A 21,045-nucleotide genomic window follows, 5' to 3' on the forward strand; every position below is an offset into this window, starting at 1 on the left:
TTTGTTTTTTTTTAAATCATAGCTCCTGTGACTGCAAAATTAAGTTTGGACAAGCTCAGCATAGTCATATGTATGCATGACCATCTGATCTGTGTCAGCAGTTCCTCTAAGTGACTGCTACAAGCACAGCATGCTCAGTGTGAYTCTGAAGAGCTCAGGATTCTCCCTCCGTGTGTATCTTAATGCATAAAATACATGCAGACTGTACATACCTGAGCTGCATTGTGCCTCTGAACATGCCAGTGCTCCAGCGTTCACTGATAGCTCTGCCACACTGGATCTGCTTCCCTTTCGAAATATTTGAGCTTCCTATGGCTTGGAAATATGAACTCCTCCAAACTTATGGAGGCAATCCACAGGAAGTACGAGGTAATGCCTTGGAGAAATAAATTGCTGTTAGTTTCACTCAGATGCCTGTGGGGTCTATACTTCAGCACCCACAGGACTGGGTTTTTTTTAAAGATTGTCGCAAAATTCAGTGCCTTGTCCTAGCAAATGAGTATTTTTCTATTGCATGGTCTGATAAGCCAGCTTGTAGTTGCTCCTTTCTTCTCCAGTTTCACTCCAGAGCAAGGCTAAATTGATCCCGTGGCTGTCCATGTGCTATTTCAGTGGGCTTTTGTTGGGCATCTGTCAGTAAATTGAGGAATAGGTCTTACAGGCTGTCCTGCACTGCTCTTTGTGTCTCTGGTTGAAAAAGCCTCTAATCACTGTTATGATGCTCATCCTTTTACATCTGAAAGACTCATAGAGATAAGTTATTTCTGCTTTAATGGAGCGCCACAGTCACCTGAGGGATATAAAGCCCTGACTTTTACCTGTGAAGGAATAAGTGGGGTGTTGGTGATGTCAGCAGAGGCATGTGAGGCTAGACTAGCAAGGCTTTTGCCATGTGTAGTGCTCATTAGCTTTAACAAATCTGACTTCATGTTCAGGTCTCACCATTGTAGAGAAGCTGAGTTTCCTGATGTATGTGATCAGCCCATTGGTGTTGTGCTGAGCCCATAGCTTGYTTGTGTGCAATGTTTTGGGGTATTTAAGGCACTGTAAGTTGTTTTTAATGGATCTTTTCATTGATCAATGTTGTTGCAGCATGTTCCATTTCCTAATGATGGACTGAAGCCATTCAAAAATTGACTTTGTTTTTGGTTTGTTTCTTATTTATCCAACAGGGTGGTCTGAGTGCCCAAGCTTTTGTTCGCATCGAGATAGACGATATTAATGATAATCAGCCTGKTTTTGAACAAGACGTCTATGTGACAAGTATCAGCAGTCACACACAGCCAGGAACAGAAATTATCAATGTTGTTGCCACAGACAGAGATTCAGGAATATTTGGCATTGTCACGTACGAACTGGTCCCAGGAGAATTTTCTTCTTTTTTCACAGTTGATCCATCCACAGGTACTGTATGATTCAGAAAGGTGATAATTATACAAGATGTATATTTTTCTTGATGATGGTTTTTATATTTGGAGTYACGTTATTCGGGTGAAACTTAGATTCTGATGGAAAGCAATGCTAAAGGAAAATGGAGGATTTAGGTTTAACATGAAACCTTTGCATTCACTGAAATAAGCAAAAGAATGGAAAATACAGTTCATTTCACTACAATGAAGGACAAGCAGCATGCCACTAATCCACTATTTTCAGCCCTAAATCTATTCATCATTGTTAGAAATAATAAAACCATTATTTTTTTACACAAATATCTGAATTTCTGAAATGCTTAGGGATTACTCTTGAAGAGCAATAAAAGACCCTTCAAGATGTTCATCCTTTCATTTCATCACTCTAATTTCTAATCTTCCTCCCTGCTGTGCTAGGATAGACCCCGATTCTGCTCAGAGTTACAATGCATATTTGCCTCCCTGTTTCACTCAATGTTTAGCTTTGTAAGTGTCTTTTTCTGCCTTTACTTTTTGATGTGAGACCTCATCCTCCTGGCTTCTGGAGAAAGGTTCAGTGAAGGAGTGATGAATAGCTGAAAAACAATTATGGCAGATGCAAATCCGTGAATTCTTTCAAAGATAGGTTGATACTCACAGATCAAATYACTCTTCAACAACTTTTGTTGTGACAAAACAGCCTCTGTAGTTAGTTTTCTACCCTTAAAATAGTTGTCAGCATCAGCTGAAGAGAACATGCATCTACAAATGTCTGTGGTTATTAAATTGAAATTGCCATTTTTCTTGAGGGCCAACCCTTGTATCCTGATCGAGGAGTGGTCATGGCACAGATTATTTTGATGTTTTAATATCTTTTTGGACTGTGGTACATGTGTGTATATATTAGCTCTGYGGCATACAAAATCTTGCAGTATTCTATTCTTTCAAAATGTATCCGTTTTCATGCAGTTCCCAAAATATTCTGTTGAGCAGAAGAAACTGATCTTCTTAGGAAGTCAGTCTGCTTGTCTTGGCTATTTCAGAATTTATTTAACTGTGGACTTTTAACTACCTGTCAAACCAGGTTCTCTGGGGCATAACTGATGTCAAAAATACATAGGTCAGTCAATAATTAGGAAACTGAATCTCCACAGGCATTTAACTGGTCATTTTAAAACTGTCCCATCAGGCTTGTTGAAAAGAGCCCCTGTGGATCACGTTAGCAGCACTGGCTTTGCAGCAACTTCTGCTGAAAGAAAGCATTTTGAAAGGCTTCTTCCTTGGATTGTGACCTTTTGGCCTCTCTTTCCAGTTTGGCATTTTGTATAGGAAAAATGTCATGCTTAATGATGAAGAGTCTATAAGCTTGTAAATTACTATTACCTTATGGATCTATCATGGTATTTTATCAAAGGCAGACCAAATTCAGGGTGAAGTTGCTTGAGGTCATTATTGCTGACATTTCATGATTAGAAAAGCACTTAGGTCAGGCACTATTCCCAGCATTATAGTGCTTGGAATCTGATTGCACTTAATCAGATCTCCTGGGTAATTCACAAGGTCAGACTGTGTCTAATTTTAACTTATTAATATTAATGCTGTGGGGTTTTTTTTCTGCATACATTTTTTCCTTTTATATTCTTCCACATCTACTGACAATAGTGCTTATGCTCAGTCAGTGGAGAGCAGAATGATTTTTAAACTCTTTGGAAAAATGAACGTTATAAGCAAAACAAAAAAATCCCGTTAAAATTACCATTTTGTCACACAGAAGTTTTCTGCAATCTTTGTGGATTAAATAGCTCCATAACCTGTTCAATATTGAGAGAGATGAAACAAGTGGCTTACTGTTAGGGCGCAGAGATYTTGAGCTCTTCCTCCTTACCTCTTGTTATAATAGTGACATTTTCCAGTGTTTATTGTGCTAAAGCTGTCTTCAAAAGTTCTGATATATGGCCTAATTTAGCTGTACCTCTCTGAAGGTTATGTGAGGGACTTCATCTAGTTATGTGGGCTGCATTTTCTGAACAGAGGGCAATGGAAGAGTAGGTGAAGAAACAGGCATTCTCCAGGAGATGGATGCTCAAACCTGAAAGCCAGTTTGGTCTCTTTTTCTGATCTTGTGGATGTGCAGTCAATTACTGATGTGTTCTGTAGTTTTTCCAATTTACAATATGGCACATTCTGTTTTACCTKCTCTTCTCATTAGAGGACCTAAATGGAGGGACGGTGATCGTATTGGAATATTYTGTGGATTTGCTTTCCTGATAAGTTTTACTTTTTAAATATTTTTTCCTCACTATCAGAGCATTTAGAAAGAAGAAATGAAAAACAGTGCATTTGTAATTTTGAATTATAATGTTCAGTACAGCCCTTAATAATATATGTGTTTCTGTATTATGAGATTAAAAATAATTAGTAGCTAGCAGTTTGTCACATTATGCTGTAATACATTAAAATCATATGCAAGATGATGCTGCTATTCATGACATATGTAATTTCTGGTTTATGGCATCTATAAGGCATCTGGATTTGAAAATTTATCTCACTGTGATTTTTCTTTAGGGGTATTTCTTGAGCACTGCACTTAGAATACTCACTAAAAACTCACTTCTTAATTTTTGGAAGAGAAATGGATAAAACAGTAAAGTAACTAATTGGAACCCAAATTCTTCACTGCTATGGCTTGCTTCTGGCCCTTGCTTTGTTAAAGCTCTTAACTTTTCAATGAGCTGTGTTCACAATATCCTACCAGCTGGTCAACACCTGACTGTATAGAATATAAAAATACTGCTTTTGATACATAGATATTATTAGGTCCAAGCACATCCAGGCTCTTTGAAGGGGCTCCATCTTTTTGTTTCAAGGACTGTRACATGTGGATGTTGTAAATAGATTAATTCAGTGGGAGTGGGAACATCCTTTAATTGACCACATTCCACTGAAAATATTTTTGAATCCTAAATAAGATTTTATTAGTTATATTTGTTTGCTGTTTTAGCTTTTAGACACTGTATTTATTGTTTGTGATATGCTCTTGTACTCATAAATAACATTTATTGTGTTTCCATTTGTGAAAAAGTTGAAGTGTTTTTCATTTGATTGATGATTGACTGTCCACAAGAAAAACCACTTTAAGAACTGTGTAACTAGAAAAATGTATGGATAGGAAACTGGAAACCAGCTCCTCTGCTGGTTCGTGACTCTTGCTATCGTTTGTTTCTGGTGTTGGTGTAAACAACATCTTGGCTTCATTATGCTGCCTGTTGTGGATATCTGATCCACGCATGATCTATGAGCAGTACTCGTGAATTGATTAGAACAGGGCAAGCTGAAGACTCTTCTGGCTAAGAAACTGTTTGAGCTATGTTTGTTTATTTTCCCATTGTTACCTAACAAGCTCTCTGAATGACAGTGTATTTATAGTCATGGCTGAGCTGGTAATTAAAAATGTAAGTCACAGGATGCAATCATAAGTGTGGCAGAAAACCTATGCAGTGCTTAACTTTAAGACTTTAGGATTAACAACTGAATTTGTGAACTTTCATTATGTGACCAGCATTAATTCTTTCTTTCACCCAAGGGTGTGTAATTAATTTTTCTATTGATCTTAGTGATGCCCTTTTTGAGAGATGGATAAAAAGATAGTTATCATCCTGCTACTGTTCTGGTTCAGRAAAGTTGTTTCAAGCCAACGAAATTAATAATAGTCTTTGAAAATTATTCTGGACCAGCATGGCTTCATGTGTTAGTCTGCGGATAAACGATCTGTTCATAGTCTTAGAAAAAATCTCCTCATAGTCATTGTGTGCAGAGAAAACTTCCATGAGGGTAAGAAAAGGCAGCAGCTAGTGGTTATCTTCATGTGAAGATATTTTTTATTTAAACCTTGTATGAAAAGGATGTGGAGAAAGTATAATTCACTCAGTGTATTTTACAGCAGTACAAGCATTTATTTAAACTTCTTTTTCTTTCAACTCTATAAGATATCTAGGCTTGTGTTTCTGTGATTCCTACCTGAATTAGATGTCTAAAACAAAGGCTATGACCTTCCTTTTGTGTATTTTATTGAGAATATTATTGYGAACATGGTGGATAGGCCTTGGCTGGATGCCAGGTGCCCACCAGTCACTTTATCGCTCCCCTCCTCAGTTGGACAGGGGAAGAAAATGAAGACAAAAGGCTTGTGGGTCAAGAAAAGGGCAGGAAGAAATCTCACAGCAATTACTGTCACAGGCAAAAGAGTCTCAATTTGAGGAAATGACTTTAATTTATTGCCAATCAAATCAGAGGAGGGTAATGAGAAATAAAAATTATGTCATAAAATACCTCCCCCCCCAGCTCTCCCTTTTCCTGCACTTAATTTCACACCCAATTTTCTCTATCTTCTCTTGCCCTGGCAGCGCAGGAGGGTGGGAATGGGAACTGTGTAGTTCATCACAAGTTGTCTCTGCTGCTTCTTCCTCCTCACACTCTTCCTCTGCTCCAGCAYAGGTCATTTCAGCAGGGTGCAGTCCTTTGGGAACAGAATGATCCAGTGTGGGTTTCCCGTGGGGTCACAACCTCCTTTTGGCATCCATCTGCTCCACCATGGGGTCTTCCATGGGTGTGGGTGGATCTCTGATCCCCTGGGGTCCTCCATGGGCTGCAGGGGGAAGCCACTCCTGTAGCCCCTGCACTGTCAAACCCTTGCCATATAAACACAATACTCTGAGATATTTGGAGATCTCTCCATTGACTTGAAGATACTCAGATCAACCTTTTTCTAAAATACCTTCTGTTACTGAGGAGAACAGACAAGCCTTGTTGCAAGATCTGGTCAGTAACTGAGCATTAAAAAAAAAAAAATCATCACAGAAGTACAGCTCCTGCGAAGTGAACATTCTTTTGAGGAAATTTTGACTTGCTAAAAAACCTGMTCCCTTTAAGATGCATTCTGATTTCTTTTTAAGAGAAAAGGSCATCATGTGACTAAAATGTCCTGTAAAGGATTAGAGCAGTCTAGGAGCAGTTTAGGAGCTTAGTCTGTTGGGGCAGAATAAAAGGAGGAACACACCTAAAGATCATGCAGACTTGAGTGTATAAGTAACTTAACCAAAAGGCAGATTTAAGTCCAGCATCTTATTGCTTTAACAGGGCCTGGTAATGGATGCAAGAAGAGGAGTTTAATGCAGAGCTTGTACAGAACACTCCCTTGCTGGTACATGTTTCTTGTTTCCACAGWGTGTATTTTAGTGCTGTACTACTTTCATTACTGTGCTGTGGAACCATATGTAAATGCAATTTAATGTCAAAATGACTTACAATAAACTTTGATTTGGTTTAGAGTAGATTCATTCCAGTTAAGGATGCTGACAAATTTTGTTTTATWAAAGGAAATGGAATGTTTTATGACAGACACATCTTAGGAAATTTTAATTACACAAAAAAATTTTGCTTTGTTTTTATTGCAATACAGGTTGAAAAGTAATGTTGAAATACCAAAATTTCTTTTTATGGGGAAAAAAATATCCAGACTGCTTAACTCCATGTATTATACGATATTTAATATATAGCAGATTGTAATAGGCATCAAAGTAAAATGGGGATGCACCCTTTCTAAAGAAAACAAAGCCATATTTATGATGATTGATGATGTTTTCATACAGTATTGTAGGAAAAAATAGTTTATTTTTAAACTACTTTTGGCATTTTCCTACAGCATGTAGTACATTTGCTAAACATATGAAGAGCTTCAAATAAATTACATTTAAAAWTAGGAGTGTTTTCTTTTGGAACGTTTTGAGGCCACTTTTTTTAAACTGCCATTTCTTCAGTTACTGTTTTTCTGATCTGTCATATGATACTGATAWGGTRTTCAGAATGCTGCAAATCAGAGGARTATGTCAGACATTGGTTTAGTACAGTAAGTTTTCATCCTCAAAGAATTTTGTTAGAGTTACATCAAAAAGGAAAAAATAGTGGTCTCAGCTGAGTAACTTGTAAGATTTACCTTCACTAAGATCTCATCTAAAGAGAAATTTACCCTAAAGAATGCAAAMAATAATGTATTGTCCAGAAGCACACAAAATGTGCTGTAGTAAGTGTAAGGGTGCAGATTTTGGCCCTGAAAGAAAGTTCTGTAGCAGAGCAGCATGAGAAAACCTCCATACTGCTATTCTTAATGTGTGTATCTTTATTTTCTTTGATGTGTGAAATCCAATAGGATCGACCATCAACAAAGAGAAATACTCCTACAAGCTGTGTGCCAAAACTCAACCATGCAATAGTGGGGTGAGAAGTTTTCATGAGATTATTGTGAATGAAAGAATGTGAAATAGTAACAAAAGTATTCTAGCCCACRCTTCTTTCTTGTAGTCAATGTCAGACCTCAGAAACAGAAGAACCCACTGGAAGAGAAAAAGAGCAAACTTCCATGTCATTGCACAGATGATGTGGACTGATAAAAAAATGGTGAAAAGAAAAAGAATTATGCCCAAACCTCCCATTTTAGAGAAGGACTGTGATATACATAAAGTAAAATTCAAGACAAGCAACCCTTTTCTTTGCTAGAGACTGTCTGAGTCTCAGATATGTAAATACATCTCAGGATGTATTCACTTTGCTTTGTGTTCTCAGTTAAYCTAAAGAAAGGAAGGAAGTGGTAGGTCACATCAAGACAGCAGACAGCTGTGGTACAATGTGAGAATTAATATAGCAGGGGAGTGCGTGTGGCAGAAAATGAGTTCATTTAAATGAAGGGGAGCATCTGTAATGTTTGGTAATGCTCTTAATATAAGAACAGAAATATATCTTCCTTGGCTAACATCAGGCTTCATTCTGTATCTGTCCTGATACATCTTTTTGTACAGATTCTTCAAAGAAATACCATCCCTGGTTACCATGGCAATCAAGTTTGTTACCAGGTTGTGCACTGAGCTATTTTTGGATCTAGAGGCTGGAAGCTTGATTGAAAAAGTCCTTGATTGGAAAGATGTTTTTGGAAAACTTTGATAAGCTAAGCAAGCAAAGATGATCTGTTGAAAAGGTGTGACAGGGCTGGAGCTGTGCAGAGTGTGTAGAGAAGTYTCTGCCTTTGTCTTTGAAAATACARGAATTCACCAGGCCAGAGTCCTGCCTGCCTAGTGGTATATGCTTTGATTTTGAGGTGGACTCATGTTTGTGTGAGTGTTCACTTTGTATGCAGACAGCAAACACATTCTAAGTTACTATTAGCTCAGATTAAAGGAAATAAAGCAGRGCAGAAACAAAGGAAATCTCCCTGAGAAGGCAGTTTATATCTCATCAGTTATCTGTTTTACCAAAAAAAATTGCATTTTGTTGCAGGTTTGGTGGTTCTTTTGTTTGTGTTTTTTTAGGGATTTTTTTTTTAAAATACAATAATACTTAGATGCAGCTTTCTCTATATTGTAATACTTYTTTTCCTGTATTAAGTTCAGGTTTTATGTCCTATGGTGGATCATTATACCTTTGTTGCATTAACATTAGAATTGTACTAAGCAAAAATTCTCCAAATCCTGGTCCTGTCCTCTGAGACCTTTCTATGATGGACCCTGACGTACTTCTTCCCTAGGGATTCATCATCCTTCRTGATGGCAATCAAACTTTTTAATAAAATAGTATTTATAAGTAGAAGTATTGCTGTAAAAAATGGCCTTCTTTAAACTCTCAGCTTCTCAGAATAATTGGAAAATGCATTGCGAATTTTATTTGTCTGCAATTTTTCATGGATTTTGTGAGCATTTTTTTAAGGTTGTCCGGCAGCTGAGGACTTTTTACAGAAGGTGCTATACAATCAAGTTTCACCTACAAAATAAACARTCATCATACTAACTTGGTTTGTCATAAACTTTGAACTGTGCATTGACAGCACCACTTAAATGTTAATACCATCTCTAATAATATTATCTGTAATTTAGGTTGTTACAGAAATTTTAGAGAATTAAAAATGTTGGTAATGTTCAGATAGCAATTAGGCCAAGAACTTGATTAAAAAAGCTGGCAACGTAAATATAAATAGCATCTTGTATTTTTAAATCTAGTTTTGGGAGCTGCAGCATTAAAACTGCTTACATTAGCTTCYAGATCCAGGTTTGTTAGATCCGGATCCGCACTGGTTTGTTACAGTACAGACCACCAGCATGGTCAGGGTCTGAGGAAGTGCTCTGGAGCACATCTTCATATGCTAAGCAAATTCTTGTGATTAATCACGTGGTGGTTATACAGACACTAAGCCATTTTCTCTATATTTCTCTTTTGAAGAGGAAAATTATGAATTTAGCACGAGGGGCCAGCATTGAGAGCATCTCCAGTGTAAGGGTATGAGACTGTAAAGTACAAATGTAGCTAGAAGATTGATGTGGGTTGAATCAGTTATTTACTGTAAAAACATTCCAATTCTGAATATTTTCAAACTTGAAAAGGTCTTCTTCTTTGCTGAAATGCAAAGCAGTGTTTGTGCAATCGAAACTAAGCTTTTTTAAGACTTTTCATATGAGCTGAAGCTGTGTGTGTTATAGCAGGTGGACTGCAAATWACAATGTAATTCCTTATTAATTCCTTCCTTTCCCTGGCAGTTATTAAACCAGCTATAAAGACAGTGTATTTGGCACTGTTACTGTGGTTACCATCAAGCATGCAGCTTCACAAAAAAAGATGCATTTTAAGTGCAGGTAAAATGCTAAAGCTGGAACCTGTCTGTGGTGCCAAGATTAGAGCATAGGCAATSAGTTGGGTAAACTTAAATAGCAATGTCAGTCAGAAACACTATCATTCTTTCTCAAAACAAAGCTAGTTTCAATGTTAATGCAAAATGCACTCCTCCTAACTGCATCCAGCTTCTGGAGGATCACCYTGTCTGCTCATCTTGAAGTTTTTTTCTGACACATAAAAAGCAAAGCTGTATGTGCATCTGTGCACTGGGAAGCTGCTGTGCTAGGGTGGGTGCTCTGGGCAGATCAGTGGGCCAGCTCTGACCTGCACARTACTGAACAGCAGGTCCAGTGGCCAGCTTTGAAGGTGAGCTGGGGTGATGAGCCATATGGGCCTTTTGGCCATCTGATTATTGTCTGAGCTGTGTTAGGGCATGCCAGCTGGCCCATCCTAGGGTATTTGCTGGAGAAATACTGCTGTCATTTCAAGCTTGCTGGAGTGTTTGGTTTCAAGGGCTTAGGTAACACCACTGATAACTGCTCATTTTATTCCTCTTGCTGAGTTCTAAAATAGCTTTTCTATTTTATGAACAATGATAAAATATTAGAAGCCATTTAAGTGTGCAGACTTTGTTACTGAAGTTAGTGCATCCTGACTTTTATCAGAGCTTGACTAGTGGAAAACATTTTGTTTACCTACAAATGGCTATAAATGTAGGGCTGATTTTTGTTTTGCTTATGTGAGACTCTGTACAAAACCAGACAGATTCAAAGTGCTCAGCTGGAGATTTGTGTGGAAATTGTGTTGGGTTAGCAAGTATGGTTTTTTTTTTTTCCATACAAAAAGTTCTTTCGTGAGTAAACCTACTTTGGTGCTTTATGCTGTTGCAAGRTTAGGACTGAACACAGGATCATGAATATAATAAAAATGCATTTTAAAAKAATCATTATATGTGGATTCATGTTTCATGCCTTTAACTGTTGAGAAACACCCTATTAACCTGCTTGTGGAATAGGATGCACCTCCACAAAAATAAGAACAGCAAAATCCCACAAGAAATTTTGTCTTTGCCAGAGGATGGTGGGTGGCACAAAGTGTCCTTCATTAGTGCATTTGCACTTTTTGGGTGAATAGGCACCAAGAGAAGTGCGAGACTTTTTGGAAATTTGTGCCCTACCACAAACAGTGAGTGAGGAAGTACGAAGCAGATGAAAGGGTTGGCAGTCATGATTTTGCCCTTCAGTGGTACTAGGTCTCACCATACATTCAGTGCTCCAAACAGTGTTACAAATTCTGCCAGCCGTAAGCACAGATTGTTCTGCAGCAAAACATCTGTAAATTCCAGCATGGCTGTAGTGAACTAACCTGCCTTGGAGCAGAGCTGTTCCCAAACTACAGCCTGCAGTGGCCGCTGCTAACCTGCATCCAGCATTGCAGGTTCTGCCTGAAATCTGCATCCAGATCATATCCAGGCAGYAGGCAGTCTGTGTGTCATGCTTTTGATTTATCAGGGCTGGAATCTGCAATCGGTTATGCCCATGCAGATCTAGTCAAGAAAATGAGATTGCCAAGGTGTGAATGAGGCTGGATGTTAATGCTTCATCTGGTGTGTAATTATAGGATTGTTCACCTGTGAAGCAGAATTGATTCCAGCTCTCTCTCATGCAGAGAATTAACCAGAGGTAAGAGCTTCAAAGCACTGCAGTGATAWAARTACWAATTTGAAAAATGGGAATTAAATGTTTTTAAAGGCAGCAGATAARACTRTTCATTTATATGGGGAGTYGAGCTGTAAGAAAGGTGGCACTTTYCTTAAAGYRGCTSCACACTTGTGTCTGTGTGGTCCCCTGCTGGGRGCTTTGGTAAAACTTTCCTCACAGAGGARCTGTCTCCTTATTCGCTTTTCACTGTCAGTGTTTATAGAGACTGTTTTTCATAATAAAAGAATATGTTCTATACCATAGCAAGCTTATTGTCTTTTAAGTTCTCTGAAGCCATGGATTACAGTCTGCCAATGATTGTGGTAATAACAATAATGAGCTCCACTCTTACAGAATGGGGAAGAAAGGAAAATCATGATTCATCTTCAGCCTGTTATTTAGTGAGGCATGCCTCTGTTGAGYTTCACACAGTGAACCTGTGACACTGACAGTTCCTGCTCCTTGCAATGCCTTTGCAGTGTAGTACTCAAGCATCTCCTGCACTCTGCTTCAGCTGATCAGATGCACCCAGCCAGCCTGCTCTGAAGAGTGCTGGCAGCTGCTCTTGGCCCAAGCAGTCCTGACTGTCCATTTTAGTCACAGTCTGCTGTTTTACCTAATCATACAGRAAGTGAAATCCCAGATGCTGCTTCTTTCTACGTCTTCTTTCCCTAGGGTCACGTGGTGCCGTAACAGAGCCTAATGAGGCATGTTCCCCAACATACGGCAGAGCTATCTCAAATGTCTCTATAGTTTATGTAGCACCAGATGCAAAGCTAATGCCCAGTCCTACAAATGCTGAAAGAAACAGAATGTGTACAGTTAAAAGTAAAAATGGGTTATTAAATTTMTGCTTACTACAGTTTTTGAGGTTGGAGGGAATCGTATGGAAAACACATATGTTTTACTTGAGATCTGCCATTGTTCTTATGGTGTCCCCGGTCCTGAAAAAGAGAGCTGAGTTGGCAAGATGTACTTGCTTGTTCCCCTTTTTCCCTATGATGCAGCAAAAAAAAAAAAAAAAAAAAAAAAAAAAGAAGAAAACAACATCTTTTATTAATTTTCTTTTTTCTTTCTGTAGCTGAACTGGCAGTGGAGTCTGCTGCAATGTGTCTAGGGCAACAGAGAAGGAGTTTTGGTTCTGAAATATTTCTGTTCTACCAGGTGTTCACTGTTTGCTCCACCCTTTGCTAAAGGATGTTCTGATGTCTTTCGTTACTGCTCTGACACTAAGATTCTCAGTTTAATGCTTTTCTGTAGAACTTATTCAGTTCTCCACATACTTCTTCAAGTATCTAAAATGTGAACAAGGCATTTTTACCCTGTCAATAGAAAAATATCCAATTGTTCAATATCAAGTTAGCGACATACAGTCCCTTTTATTTAAATTATTTTGGTAGAAATTACATTAAAAATCTACATGTATATGTTTCTCCTCTGGAGAAAAAATGTTTAACCCCATTTTTCTTCAAGCTATTTCAAGCTATATTCAAGCTCAGATTACCTCAGGAAATGTCAAAAGTTTATGTCCTTGAAGGACTACTTTGTTGAGCTGCTTAAGTAATCATAAAACTCAACTATGAGAGGGAAAAAAAAATTAAAAGGCCAAAATATGGTTGTTTCTTAGCATTGCATCAGTTGTTAACAAAGGARCTGGATCAGTAGTGAGCTCCAAATCCATTTGTATCACTGCTGTGCTTTTAGTGTGGTTTGTCACACTGGAATAAGTAWCCCTTTTTTGTTAGTGAAAAGCATTTTTTCTTGATCCTGAAGACCCTTTTAAGGCATTTTAAGCATGTGAAGACACAGTTTATTATAGTGACCTGGTAGTATATTTGGAAAGTATACTGCACATTTGAATATTTATAAGGATTTTATGCATTTTCCATTATTCTGCCTGAAAATGCATCGTAGAAAATGAGTGTTGTGGCTTCACTCTAAATTTTGAGAAGATATATTCTTATTGAATCATGCATTGATTCTSCTAAGTGACTTGGAGCTGGCTTTAGTTTTACCCTGTCTAACCACTGAATGACCAACTTGAATGGCAAGTATCATCCCTGCTAAACTTGCCTAGAGAGCCAGGAAGTTACAAAGATAGCTCAAAGTTTATAGGTTTGGTTTTACTGAACAGTCAAGAGGTTTTGTGTCTTCACCAGCTTCTACAAAAAGCTAGATGATTTCTTAAAAATATCTGTTGGTGTGTAAAAGTTGTCCCTATTAGCTGAATTACTTGCATTTACTGCAGCGTTGCTGCTTAGTACACTGTGATTTTCGCGTTTAGCACATAATTGGTTAAACTCGCTCATTGCTAAGGAACATTTCCTGCCTGTGGTCACCTTTCATCTTCATTTTCGTGTTGAAAAATGTACTTCRCAAAYAGCTTACCTTGAGGAATAKACATCCAARGTACATTTTGGGACTWAACAKTGTWTTTTCAAAGAATTACTTCATACAATTTGTATAACATGTAATTGTTAGCAGCTTGCARATTTAACRGACYTTAGAATTCCCTATGAAAGGATATTTTGAAAGAAATTTATGATCAGACAGCAGGTGATTGCTTCCCARATACTTTCCACAGAGCCCACTGCTCCTAAGGTTTATATTTTKGGGCTTTGRCTCCATTTGTGTGGATGTTTTATTTCAGTAGCTACTTAAGCACAATGTCKCTGCAGCCTGTTTGAAATAACATTWGCTTTACCCTTTGCAAGAATAMATTAATCTTTGGTAACAATACTTTTTTTSCACCCCCAATGCACTTCCAAWTTGCTATAGACWAGTAGTACTACTAAAATTTAACATTGTTAAAGGTTTTGCTGAATCTGTGTTTCTAAATGGAMACTGTGTTTTGAAACAGAACTTGCTGTGTTTCAGTGGCTTTGTTAATGGTAAAGACCATATATTTTGAAAAKAACTTGGCTCTCAAAAATTGAATCGGGAGGGCTGATTTTTGTCCACATTGTCCAGCCTTCTCTTAGAGTAGCAATATATGTTGAAACTACTTTGACAGCCTGCTGAATTTTATCTTACATCTCTCTTAAGTGGTATCTTATTTCTGTGTACTTTCAGGAATTATTTACCTGACCTCAGCACTTGGCCACCTGGCACTCACTGCACTCTCCCTCACTGTTTCTGCACGGGATGGGGGTGGCCTTCCCTCTGCCAGCAATGCAGCTGTCACAGTAAACATCCTTCAGACCATTTTGGTCCCTGCCATATTTGAGAGATCCCGGTATACCTTTTCTGTTCCAGAAGATGCGCCTGAAGACAGTGTGATTGGCACCGTAAAGGCCAGAGAGCCTCCAAGTAAGTCACATTCTCAGACAGAGAATATGTTGTATTTTTGTTGTGACCATTAACTAGAAATAGCTGTAGATATTTTTTTTTCCCCCCTAAACTTTAGTGTTATTCATTCAGTCTGTCAATCATTAAACAGAATTTACTGTTGGTGTTTAACTGGTGTAATGGCTGGTTTATTAGGATGTTCTTTAGAACAGCTGGAGATTCATGGTATTCTCCTTGGTGGTCCATGGAGATCAGCAATGGCAAGTTTTCTTCCTGATGGATTTCTCTTATGTAAAGGGGGAGATGGGAAGCATGTTGTGAAAGTTTAAGTAAGTGTGACGGTCTGGCTCATGTTAAAGCGTCAGCCATGCAAGGCAAATCTCAGAGCGATACCCATAATCATGAAGTATTCACAAGTTTCAGAGCATCTGCAAGAAGTGCTCCTAGCCACCCCTCAAAAAACCAAACCAAAATCAGCCAACCAAACAAAACCCCACACTGTCTCAAATTAAGTGGAAAAGTCTAGATTAATTATTATGGGACCTTTTGAAAATATATTTAATCCATCTGGTTTTGTTATAATTTGTAAAGYGCAGTGGGTTAGCTCCTGATAGTCCTTGGTCTGTCCTGAGAGCCATGGAAGCTGYGAGTCCATGTACCAGCCTGATGATGGATCTGTAAATGTGAAGTGGTAGATGCCAGTGTTTCATACAAGATTGATTAGTCAGGTCCTCCCATTTCCTTCTTTTGGGAAGGACTTTCCTCGGGGCAGAGACAGCACTCTACAGGGTGGCCTTGGTAGTGAGCTGAATCTTTAGAGAACTTGTGCTTTAGGTAGCATCTGATGTATAAATGTTACATCAGTGGTCACCCATGAACAGTAAATTTTTAAAAATACATTTTTTTCAGAGAACTGCCACCTGTTTCATTCCTTGCTACAGTGAATGCCTGTGTGTAGGGAAATTGCTCCCACAAGACTAATTTATAGGAGTGTTTTTTCTGTATTTTAGGTCAGGGAAAAACAAGAGGCTATTATATTATTTTCTCTACAGGGTTTTATAATACCACTGTGATGAAAATCAAATAGTGCAGAAGTGGACAAACTGTATACATTCATATTTTACTGAAGGGCTCCAGGGATGGGAAGAAGGAAGCATAAAAAGCCCAAGAATATCAAACATCTGTGTAGCTTGCATTTATTCCATTGAATTTAACAGCATACATTCTGCACAGATGTTCTCAAYAAGGTTAATGTTATCGCTTCCATATTTAATTTATTTTTTAAAACTTTTGTTGTTGTTGTTGTTGTTGCTTCCATTTCTAGATTCATTAGAAGTGGTTTYGTACAGAATTTGCTCCGGTGACCCACAAGGAAAGTTCTCTATCGACCCTCAGTTCGGCATCATCCGCACCAAGAAGCRGCTTGACCACGAAGCCCAGTCTGCTGTGGTGCTCACTGTGCAGTCCCAGCTGGGTAAATCCCCAGTCTACAGCAGCACTCAGGTCAACATATCTGTGACAGACGTTAATGACAATCCGCCAGAATTCCTTACCAAATCTGACACGGTGACCATCTCACATACCCAGCTGCCCGGCACCGCTGTCTACATTGCACATGCAGAAGACAAAGACAGTGGCCTAAATGGGGCAGTCAAATACAGGATTGCAAGCAAGCAGTCAAATGCATTTAGCATTGATCCAAGTCTTGGAGTGGTAAACCTTACCAGGACAGTGTTTGCGGACAAGCAGCAGGAATATGTTCTACACATAGCAGCTGAAGACTGTGGAAATCCTCCTCTGACTTCTTTGCTGATGTTGACGGTGGTTATCGAAGAGCAGAAGATGGGCCCTACTTTGGTTTTCCAAAACTTGGTGTATCAAGTAGAAATTAGTGAAGCTACCTCTCCAGGTGCCCAAATCCTTCAGGTTCAAGCCTACTCACTTGATCCACACAGCCTTAYCTCCAACCTGACATATTCCTTAGAGCCTAGCACTGATTCTGTTGCATTTAGAATCAGCTCTGATACTGGCTGGATTTATCTTCGGAAACATTTGAACTACGAATGTGCACAGATGCTAAGTTTTAGAGCTTTGGTCAGCACATCTGAGGATGAAAACCTTAGGCAAAATGCAAGTACATCTGTAATAGTTAATGTCCTGGATGAAAATGATCATTCTCCCATGTTTATGCGTGAGAGCTACTTCTTTGAAATCGAGGAAAACCCAATTCCCAGTGGAGTGGTTGGCACTGTTACAGCTGTTGACAAAGACTCAGGAAGAAATGGACAACTTTCCTATTTCCTCTTGTCTGATGGAAAGTATTTCAAGATGAATTCCAACACAGGTAATACTTTATGATTTGTAATCTGCCTAATATTGCTTTTGGAAAGCAGCCTTCCCTAAGGGTATGCAAGTAAAGTGTAAAGCTTTCAGGAACTGCTGTGAATCTTTTGGGTTGATATATTARTATTTTAACTCAGAGCTTCACAATTTAGGGAATGAAATAAACCCAATACATTTTCATGAAGAATGAACTAGCCCTTAGGATTTTATTTTTTTCATGACTTTGTTCAGGTCACTTGGTCTCAAGTTTCAGTGTTTGCAAGAAATTAAAAGAAAAAGTTTTAAATTATAGCTTCAGTAGATCATATGAGGAATTTATTTGCCTGTGATCAAATAGAGTTGAAAAGTACAGATCAGCCATAAGTAACCATAAAGGTACTTATGAAGTTAGACAGAGTGATTTAAAATACCTGTGAGCACTTCYGTGACTTACAGCAAAATGGAGTTCATGTTGTCCATGGTATCCCAGAAGTCAAATTGGCTGAGAGAAACTTTTCCCAGCACAGGGTGTACTCTGCAGTGAATCCCAAGTGCCTTGAGTAATAGGAATTATGTCTACACAGTGTAACACCACAGACCAGAGCATGGAGACCCTAAAGGAAGGGAATCCTTCAAGGGACACAGACACTGTAAATAATCCCTTTTAGCAAAATGATACATAGTGAGCAAAGATCTGCTGTTTCAAAKTCCTATTTCCAGATGTCCAGTCCCTATGGGGAATGAAGAGGCTTTCCYAGAATTTCTCTGTATGAATCTCAAAATAAAAGCAGGCTCCTTTTGAGTATGCTTATGGAAGTTTACAGGCAAACAGAATACTAGGAGTTAATAAAGATTTTTAAATAACGTGGTGTTCTGTGTGATGGGCTTTGGTCAACCGCAGATCTACAGTGATATTGGGTGTGGTTGAGCAGACAGGGAGAAGACTGGTCAGATTTATTTGCTGGGTTTACCAGAATGTATGGGAGACATAAAGGTTTCTGATTAATGTACATAAGTAATAAAGGCCACTTGTCAGCAGTTAAACCCCCGAGCTCGTGTATAATCTGTCCCGAAGTGTGGTGAAGGCCAGATGGATTTCTYTGGAAGATCAGCGCATTGGTTCATACTGTTTTATACTTTAGCTCTGGGGCACCCAGTGTACAGTAAAAGATGTCGTATGGCACTAAAGTAGACGTGCAAGACTGTGATGGACAGGATGTTCCCACAGAGGGGTTTGGAAAGCTGAGTTTTTCACGTCAGTGGTCAGGTGTATCAGAGGGCACGCATCGTTATTTCACATTCAATTAAATGTATAATTGCACGCAGTAAGATCTAGCGCACRGCAAACGCCTAACTCCCTTTCTCCTCCCTTTTCCTCGGCCGCCAGGTGAAATMATCAACTGGGTGGCGCTGGACCGCGAGGAGCGGGCGCACCACGAGCTGCGGGTGCTGGCGTGGGACGCGGGCCGGCCCCGGCGCAGCGCCACGGCCGCCGTGCGCATCGCSGTGCGGGACCGCAACGACCACGAACCGCGCTTCCCGCAGCGCGCCCTGCAACGCCAGGTGGGTACGGGCGGGGCCACGGCCCGCAGCGCCCTCTGCCTCCCGAAACCGGGCAACACAGAGCCTGACAAAACAGGGAAACTCTAGAGCCTCCCAAAATCGGGCAACACAGAGCCTGACAAAACCGGGCAACACAGAGCCTCCCAAAAACCGGGCAACGCAGAGCCTCCCAAAAACCGGGCAACGCAGAGCCTCCCAAAAACCGGGCAACGCAGAGCCTCCCAAAAACCGGGCAACGCAGAGCCTCCCAAAAACCGGGCAACGCAGAGCCTCCCAAAAACCGGGCAACACAGAGCCTCCCAAAACCGGGCAACTCAGAGCCTTCCCAAAAACCGGGCAACTCAGAACATCCCCAAAACCGGGAAACTGCAGGCCTCCCAAAGAGCGGGAGCGCTCCTCCGCCTTGTGCGCCACCAGGCGGAAAGGATAACGCGTGTGTGGTTTATTTATCCGCGCAGTGGGATCTCTTTTAATGCCGGACCTCCGGGTCTGCCATCCTAAAGGTGGTTGAGTTAGCGATCTGTGCACACCGCGACAGAGGGTTGCTGGAGCTCTGATTTTAACAATCTACTGAAATGCTCATTGCACTCACTCTAAATATTGCCTAACCGGAAAAYAGAGCAGCAGCTAAGCTCTTGTGTTGTGGCAAGGGATTTGTTTTAAGATTCACTTTGTCCACGTATAAGCGCAAATAACTTTTAATCTGCTCGGTGACAGGTTTTGGAAGGGCAGCCATCAGGGACGCTTGTTACTACCATCTTCGCAAAAGACTTTGACTCCGGAAACAACGGTGTTGTATTATATTCAATAGAACCAGGTAAGAATTAAAAGTGTTATTCATACAAAAAGATACATTAAAATAGATAGGATTTTAGAGAAGCCAAGTATACATAAAAGATTTTATGTTAATTTTGTGTGTGGTAGAATAAAGGTGCCTGGGTAAATAGGAATCAGGACCATTCATGTATCTTATGAARTATCTAAGGCAGTGCAAGCAGCTGTCCTTCTTTCCTTCCCTCTCTGCCCCATCTTTTGAGGGATTTAGTTGCTTCTGTTGCTGTGTTCAAGCAGCACTCAAAAGATTAGGACCATGATCTTGTACTGTATAGTTTAGTATTTCAGTCAGTTTAACATCTCAAAGGAAAAATTATCTCCCTTTTCCCATGACCAATTGAAAATTTTCCTGCTAAAATAATGGTTTGTGGCAGTCTGAGACAAGGATCAGAGAGATCAGGAGATAATCTGGGCAAACAATGAGGTTTGTGGTTTTTAGTTCAGGTTTCACCCTTTGTTTAACACTTTGTTAACCTGAAATAGCGTGACCACTTAAAAACACTCCTCTTTAGTTTTCCTCTTAATTCCTGCATGTAGTAGTTCAGTTCTGGAGTAAGCTGTAGGATCCAGTTTTCTTTTCAAGGCAATTAATAAYAGAGCAGTCCTAAATTAGAACATGAGTGGGACTGGGCCATTAATATTGATAAGAGACATAGATGTGATGTCTGGTTTTGCTGCATACCACTTGCTGCACTTTCATAAAAGTGAGAACTCCCATCTGTAACCAGGAAGGAAAACAGGTCTGTTTYTGCTGCTTTCCTTCACTATTGGTTCAAAACAGTAAGAGCTACCAGGAACAGAAGTATTTCTTTTTTGTTTCCTACCAGTTTAATGCAATCAAAACTTCTAAATTTGGGATTTGTAATCTGCAGTAATTTGCACGTGGAGTTTACTGTTTCATCAGAGCATGGAGACATTATTCCCTTAATTCCCTTAAAAGACTGCTTTTTCCAGAGGGAGCTGGAGATTAATTTAGACTTCTACATTGTGAGTAAGAGTATTTTGCACAAAAGAGATCCCCCTTGGCAAAAAAGGAATCAGTAGTATGCAGCCATTTGTTTGAAGGGTGATGGCCAGGCAATACAGGAAGTGTTTTTCAGGCGTCTCTGCCTGTTCATATATCTGACTCTATCCCCTTCCTTCTAACAGCACATTGGATTTTCTTGTTGGCTTCACTGTAGAGACCCAGAGGGGAGTAAGAGTTCAAATTATAAAAATGACTAGCAACACAAAATATGACTGGTCTTGCAAAAGCTGTCTCTGGAAAGAACAGAAGGATAAAAACAGCAGCAAAAAAA

The 21,045-nt window shown here is 39.5% G+C and overlaps 1 protein-coding gene across 1 annotated transcript in view; it reads left to right on the forward strand.

Moving 5' to 3' along the window:
• DCHS2 (dachsous cadherin-related 2) overlaps nucleotides 1–21,045 on the forward strand; it is a 106,744-nt gene that overhangs the window by 48,315 nt on the left and 37,384 nt on the right. The window contains exons 3-7 of the mRNA XM_057375296.1: nucleotides 1,173–1,404; nucleotides 14,813–15,049; nucleotides 16,353–17,372; nucleotides 18,738–18,913; nucleotides 19,631–19,730. Of these exons, the coding sequence (XP_057231279.1) occupies nucleotides 1,173–1,404; nucleotides 14,813–15,049; nucleotides 16,353–17,372; nucleotides 18,738–18,913; nucleotides 19,631–19,730 (1,765 nt within the window). The remainder of the gene's footprint in view (nucleotides 1–1,172; nucleotides 1,405–14,812; nucleotides 15,050–16,352; nucleotides 17,373–18,737; nucleotides 18,914–19,630; nucleotides 19,731–21,045) is intronic.

The sequence above is a fragment of the Malurus melanocephalus genome, unplaced genomic scaffold, assembly GCF_030028575.1.
Source record: "Malurus melanocephalus ecotype Western Australia unplaced genomic scaffold, MMel_1.1 scaffold_9, whole genome shotgun sequence".
NCBI lineage: Eukaryota > Metazoa > Chordata > Aves > Passeriformes > Maluridae > Malurus > Malurus melanocephalus.